The sequence below is a fragment of the Meleagris gallopavo genome, chromosome 2, assembly GCF_000146605.3.
Source record: "Meleagris gallopavo isolate NT-WF06-2002-E0010 breed Aviagen turkey brand Nicholas breeding stock chromosome 2, Turkey_5.1, whole genome shotgun sequence".
Classification (NCBI taxonomy): Eukaryota; Metazoa; Chordata; class Aves; order Galliformes; family Phasianidae; genus Meleagris; species Meleagris gallopavo.
In genome coordinates, this window is record NC_015012.2 from 61,891,145 (window position 1) to 61,897,669 (window position 6,525).

Sequence of the window (6,525 nt, forward strand, 5' to 3'; positions counted from 1 at the left end):
TTTTTGCATATCTTTGGTTTGCAAGGCATTCAGATAGCAGGAGATGAGCCTCCAGATTTGGGGAAATGCTGAAAAATCTGCAGTATTGGAGCAGGAGGGAATTTCTGTGCTCTCATCTTTTGAGGTCCTAGAGATGTATGGTTACCTTTTCAACATCTAGGAAAGGATAACAATTCACTCTATGTTAAGGCATTTATTGCTGTAGATTCCTTGTAGAAACAGCATATAAATGCTGAAAGAGATCTGACGTTCTCATGTATCCTTATGAAAACTTGTAATTCGCAAGTTAGGTATTTCACTTATTCACCAAAAAATTCATTTTATCCCCTTCAGCCTTTTTCCTTAAGGAAGGATGCAGAGATTATAATATAAATATCCAGAAATGAGGGTCCTATCCTCTCATTTCTCATCTTCACCACTTGATATTGCACCAGCTCTTCGGGTTTTGGTCTTGTCACGTATAGAAGCGGATGCTTGCCTAATTTCACAGTTTTCTGTCTTCTGTGGGAAAAGGCTCATTCACACTTGCTGCCAAAGGGCCATGCTGTACAGAATGAACAAAAAAAAAAAAAAAAAAGCAACAAAAAAAACCTTGCAGCCTTTCAGATCCTATTCACATTCTGGGATGCTCTCAGAGTAAAATATCTTATGCTCTTCTTTTCTATTCCAGTATGGCATCAAAGATGGAAATCAAGAAAACCAACCTTAACTGGGCAGATAGTGCTTGTCAAGGAAGATAAAGAATTAGCTCAACTCAGGGGGATGGCTGAGACTGTGGGATTAGCCAATGCTTGTTATGCTGTCAGGTATGTCCTTGAAGGAAATGCATTTTCAGGACAAAGACATGGAAGAGGGCTTCCCTGGAATAGTTTTTGTCAACATTCACATCCCTGACAACCTGATGTGATGATGGGAGCTGCATCTGCTCAGCAGGGCAGGTCTGCTCTGAAATATGCCCTGCCAAGCTAGTTCCCTAGTATACAGCCTGGCCTGGATTTTCTCTAGCCTACTCTGAGTGCTCACTTCGGCAAGAAACACAAGTGAAGAGGGAGAGAAGGAGACACGGTGTTTTCCAGGAGATTGCGAAACATTCAGGTTTCACCCAAACTCCCCCTAAACGTAGTTCATGAGACAAATAGCATCAGATTCATATAAGAAAGAATTTTATATAATGTCAAGCATTTTTAATTATTAACAAGTGACCAGTATTGATGTTTTGCAGCACTCTTCCTTCTCAAGCAGAGATCGAGTCATTGCCAGCTTTTCCTCGGGACAAATTGAACCTACATAAGTTGTTAGGAAGTGGAGCATTTGGAGAGGTGTATGAAGGGACTGCATTAGATATCCTGGCAGATGGAAGAGGGGAATCCAAAGTAGCAGTCAAGGTAATCACATCTGTGTAGTCCTCTGGAAACGGAATGGAATGTGCAGAGATTTGGCTCAGAGGTTATGCCACTGAAACAAGCATTGAGAGATTTAGATATTTCCTTTCTGGGTTTCTTGCAAGTCACTTAAAGCTGAGTCTATCACTTTGTAACAACTGCTGGGAAATACCATATATTTAAGGCCTTGTCTGTGTCACCTATATGTGCTAAAAGTGATGGCAACATAAGTGTTCTTGTGCTTTCTGTTGAGTAGACTTTGAAGAGGGGTGCAACAGACCAAGAGAAGAGTGAATTCTTGAAGGAGGCACACTTAATGAGGTAGGAGGGCTTTGCCATTGGGTATCCTTCAAAGCTGCTCTCATATGAGTGTGGTGGACTTTGATAGGAACGAGAGCAGCGCTTTTCTCAGATGTGGCGTTTCGGGGTAGTCTCCTGTTTCTTCTAAAACATCTCAGATTGCTACTGATTAATCTCATGAAACTGAAGCTATAAAACTCTTTTGCAAAATTTAAGATTTGGATTGCAAATTTGATATATTGATAGAATGGATTTGTTAGGTTTTGGACTGAGATATTTCAGTCTCTCTGTTCCCTTAGAACTAAGTTGTTAAATAGCAACATTTGGCTGACATTTTTTTATCAAAATAAATGCATCAAAACAAGCTTATGCTTAGCAGTTTCAATTTAGTGTGGAAATTGTTTTTTAAAACCGTGCATAGTTACCACTAGAGGCTGCCACATACCTATTCTACTGAGGTGCACCCAGAAAAAATAATACATGTCTGCAGTGTGAGAACTTCATATGGAAAAGTCTGCATGTCAGCTCAAAGTCTTGTTCTCCAGAGTCTCCACAGAGACCAGTAGAACTTGAAATTAAGTTTGGCTTGATTTTGAAGTACAATGTGGCTTTCAGATGTATTGATCTACACTTCCTTGATTTCCATTTCATAAATGCAGGATTAGAATAATATTTTGAAAAATGAAATATTTTATTTCCTGCACAGAAAATGTAATATTACTGTTACAATTTGAAATTGATTTTTACAGTGTTCTTTTTTGTTTGTTTGTTTACAATTAAAATGTATCTATGTCTTTCATTACTTTGCCTGACTTTTACCAAGCACTGTACACTGAAAGAGGTTAAAAGGCTCATGAAATTTAAAATGAAATCATGTAATGATGGTGTAAATTCATGATGAAGAGTAAGTGCTGTGTCCAAACTGCCTATGTCTACCTGGCAGTCATAAACCCAGTTAAAAACTCCTCTCTATGAAGTATGGAAATTATATATACTCAGAGCTTCTCCAATTCTGCTTTTTCATGTTATTGTGGGTTTTTTTTAGCTACAAATCCAAACTGAGAAATCCTGTAAAAATATGTTATTGGAATTTATTAGATTCAAATTTAAATACTAATGTGGGCCCACATGTATACCAGTTAAATGAGACAAAGAGAATAGGAAAGGTTAGGTGTTACATATTTCCAGTAGACATTAAATCATAATAATAAAAAGGCATGTTTTATATGCTTTAAATATTTTTTAATGTGAAAAAGAGTGATTTAGTTTCCTTAGAGAGAGGTTAGAGACTTTTCTTGATGTTTATCAGTGATGTTTCAAATTAAGCCAAAGGCAAAAAGGTTACATAGGTGGCTCTGGTTGTTTACAAACCCTGATATTCTTTGTTTAAATGTAGCTTGCATTCTGGGAGTACATTCAGTAGTAGTGTCCTGCTGTCCTAGCTAAGCAAGGACTATAAGTTTCTTCTAGTATTGCTTTGCAGCAGTGGAAAATATTTTGAGCTACCCGTGTGTCAAACAATAATTTGATATTGGTTATTGGTGGGTCATTTGTGTATAAATATATGTAGCAAATTTCAGGGTGCATCCCATTACTTTGGAAATAAGAAATAGCAGCTCAGTAAAGGAAGGACTGCAGGAACTGTAAGGAAAAGATCAGGTGTGCCTTCCTTCCTCTTTTTTTTGTTCTTGAGAGTGACAACATTGTCTGATGGAGAGGTATGTGCTGCAGGGGAACTTTCAAATTCAAAATCACACTTTTTGCTGAAGAGCTTTTGCCCACACCTAAGATTAAATGAACTGAAAGAGATTAGAAGGAAAATGTTCTCCTGTAGTATTTGTTTGTTTATTCTGGTGCATTTGACAGCACTTTAGACACCACCCAACAGTGATGTCTTCAGTTTTCCCAACAGGATCAGGTTTCTCTGGCTGATAGTGCAAGTCCTTTCACACAGCAGAGCAAAGAGAAAACTATTTTCAAACACAATAAATGTGGTTGTAAAAACATGGTCACTGAAAGAGTCAATGAATATTTTGCAGTGTTTGTAAGTTGCAAGATCACAGAGGGCTGATTTCTCTGTCATAATCCCAAGACTTTGGACACATACAAGCAGTTACTCTCATATCTGCTAGTTCTTCTCATGCACATTTTTTTATCTTGAAAAAACAAAATCAGTTGAACAAAACAGTTCTCTAGATTGTAAGATGATGGCATTGTACCTTATGCTTCTATTTCTGTGCGTTTCTCTAAATCAATAGTTCTACTGTGACTACTATAGTAGGAATACTCTACTAAAATAGTAGATACTTCCAGTGTACAGGTGGCAATTCATGTTATTCCAAGATGAGATTACCTTTGGTTATCTTGTCTTACTTCATGTAAACATGATGAAGCGTGCCTTTAACGTGCGTGTATGCGTTAGAGTGCCTGTCAAAGCACAGTGTAAACTCATGCTTTGAAAGGATGTCACAGAATTGCCCCGTGACTAAGCAAGTCAAGGCAATTTAAGTTACTAAATCATGATGTTGGTGGAGGCAGGATTGTAAAGGATAAACCCATTCATTACTTTAGCTATATGCAAATTATTGTCGACCAATTGATTTTTTTCATATTTAATCTTACAGTCATTTATTTCTCTTTAGTAAATTTGATCATCCCCACATTCTGAAGCTACTTGGAGTGTGCCTGTTAAATGAACCTCAGTACCTTATACTGGAACTGATGGAAGGAGGAGATCTGCTTAGCTATTTACGAGGAGCCAGAAAGCAAAAGGTAGGATGACCTCAAGGGATCTATTTTTAACATGTATCAGCCCACAGTTTCTCAGTTTTAATCTTCCTTAACGGCTATGCTGATGTCCAGTTCCTTCTGCATCTGCAGGCTCTGACCTGGCTGATGCCCTGGGATCTCAGCATTAAGTGCTGACCTGGCATTCAGAGTTGCTGTGAAGAAGATTGAATGTCATGTTGAATACCATTAAAACACTGACTATAAGTGGGATTTTTTTCAGTCATGATGTGTCTGTTGAGTCCTTCTCTACGAACACTGTAAAGCAGCCCTTAGAAAAATTACAATACATAATAGCGGTCATGTATCTGGTCCACTAGTCCTCAAAGTTGTTGTTGTTGTCCTTGTGGCTATATCCCAGAAGTCTTCAGAGGAAAGAGGAGAAAAGAATAAAGAATAAACCTCTTTAATTAAGAAGTTAATTAATTTTCATAGTCAGCATGAAGATTAAGAATATTAATGGTACAAGTTTATGTCAAAGGGACTTGACACTGGAATTTTAGAGCACCATAGCAGGTGTCTATTTCATTTACATGATCACATCAAATCCACAGTCAGTGTTGAAGCCTACTGAAAAGTATGTACATGTATTCTACAGAAATAACCTATTCTACTGACTAATACAGCAGCAAGCAAACCTGATATAATAGCAGGAGGAAATATTTGGTGTCCCATTTCTTCCACTACAGCAAAGAAGCAATTCTGAAGGTCCCAGGATATTCTTAGCCCCAAATCAAAGAACAGGATGTGTTACCCTGCCTTGCAGTGTGGTGATTTAGCAGTTTACCCTGCAACTAATTAGCATTTGCTCTATTGGCACACAGATACTTTGCACCTGTTTTGCAAAAATCCTATAAATTTCAGATGAGAAAACAATACCATCTTTGCATGGGGAGGCTGTCATTCTGAGTTTGTAAAGGCAGAAGATGTGGCTAACATTGTCTTTGTTTCTTACAGTTCCAGAGTCCCTTACTGACATTGACTGACCTCTTGGATATATGCTTGGATATTTGCAAAGGTTGTGTCTATTTAGAGAAAATGCGTTTCATACACAGGTACAGAATTTATTTCTTTCACCTTTCAAGCTTTACCCACGGTACCAAGACTAATTATCTTATCTGGGACAAAATACCTGGGAAAGATATCACAATATAACAGGAAGGGTAAGAGAACTGGATTAAAACATGAAGTTATGCTTTTCTGTTAAAATTACTTACAATTTTCTCAAAAAAATGATGGACTGCTCTAAGATTTTATACCAGGGAAGCAAGGTAAACTAGAATATATTGTTCACAATGAGTAGGATCAATCACTGGAACAGGTTGCCCAAGGAAGCTGTGGCATCAGCAGCCTTGGAGATTATGCAAAATTTAACTAGATGAGACCACTAGCTACCTGATCTAACCTGATGAGTGACACTGTTCTGTATAGAAGGTTGAACCATTTGACCTCTGGAGATCTCTTCTCACCTGAGTCGCTCTGCAAAGCTGACTCCATCCTCTTGTTTCCGTAAAATTCAGGGACCTGGCTGCTCGCAACTGCCTTGTGTCTGAGAAGCAATACGGGAGCTGCTCCCGAGTGGTAAAGATTGGTGATTTTGGACTTGCCAGAGATATCTATAAAAATGATTACTACAGGAAAAGAGGAGAAGGCCTGCTCCCTGTCAGATGGATGGCTCCTGAAAGCCTCATTGATGGCGTGTTTACAAATCGCTCTGATGTTTGGTGAGCTATAGTAGGAACACAGCGGTGCGAAAAGATAGTGAATCCCACAGCAAGAAAATACTGATTTACAGCAGCAATGATAAGCTTGAATATTTCCATCTCAAATAATTCACAAGCTAAGGTAGATTTCTTCCTGTGTGGTGTTTTCATGAATTGGTAAAAAAACTTGGCTCAACAACTGTATCTGCTTGTAAGTATTTCTTTACTTAATGCTCTGGGCTGTAGCCCTGGGATCCTGGATGGGAAAAACTAGTGTTGCTCAATGAAACAGTTTTATATAAGGCCCAATTTTTTTATTTTTATTTTTCCTGTTTGAGCAGTGAATTGACTGC

At 38.1% G+C, this 6,525-nt stretch overlaps 1 protein-coding gene across 1 annotated transcript; it reads left to right on the forward strand.

Moving 5' to 3' along the window:
• Positions 1 to 635: 635 nt before the first annotated feature.
• On the forward strand, positions 636 to 6,485 carry LOC104909814 (proto-oncogene tyrosine-protein kinase ROS-like). Its single transcript, XM_010707441.3, has 6 exons — positions 636 to 806; positions 1,223 to 1,385; positions 1,639 to 1,703; positions 4,325 to 4,454; positions 5,427 to 5,524; positions 5,990 to 6,485. The coding sequence occupies exons 1-6, from the start codon at positions 649 to 651 to the stop codon at positions 6,195 to 6,197; spliced, it is 822 nt and encodes a 273-aa protein (XP_010705743.1). The 5' UTR covers positions 636 to 648; the 3' UTR covers positions 6,198 to 6,485.
• The last annotated feature ends 40 nt before the right edge of the window (positions 6,486 to 6,525 follow it).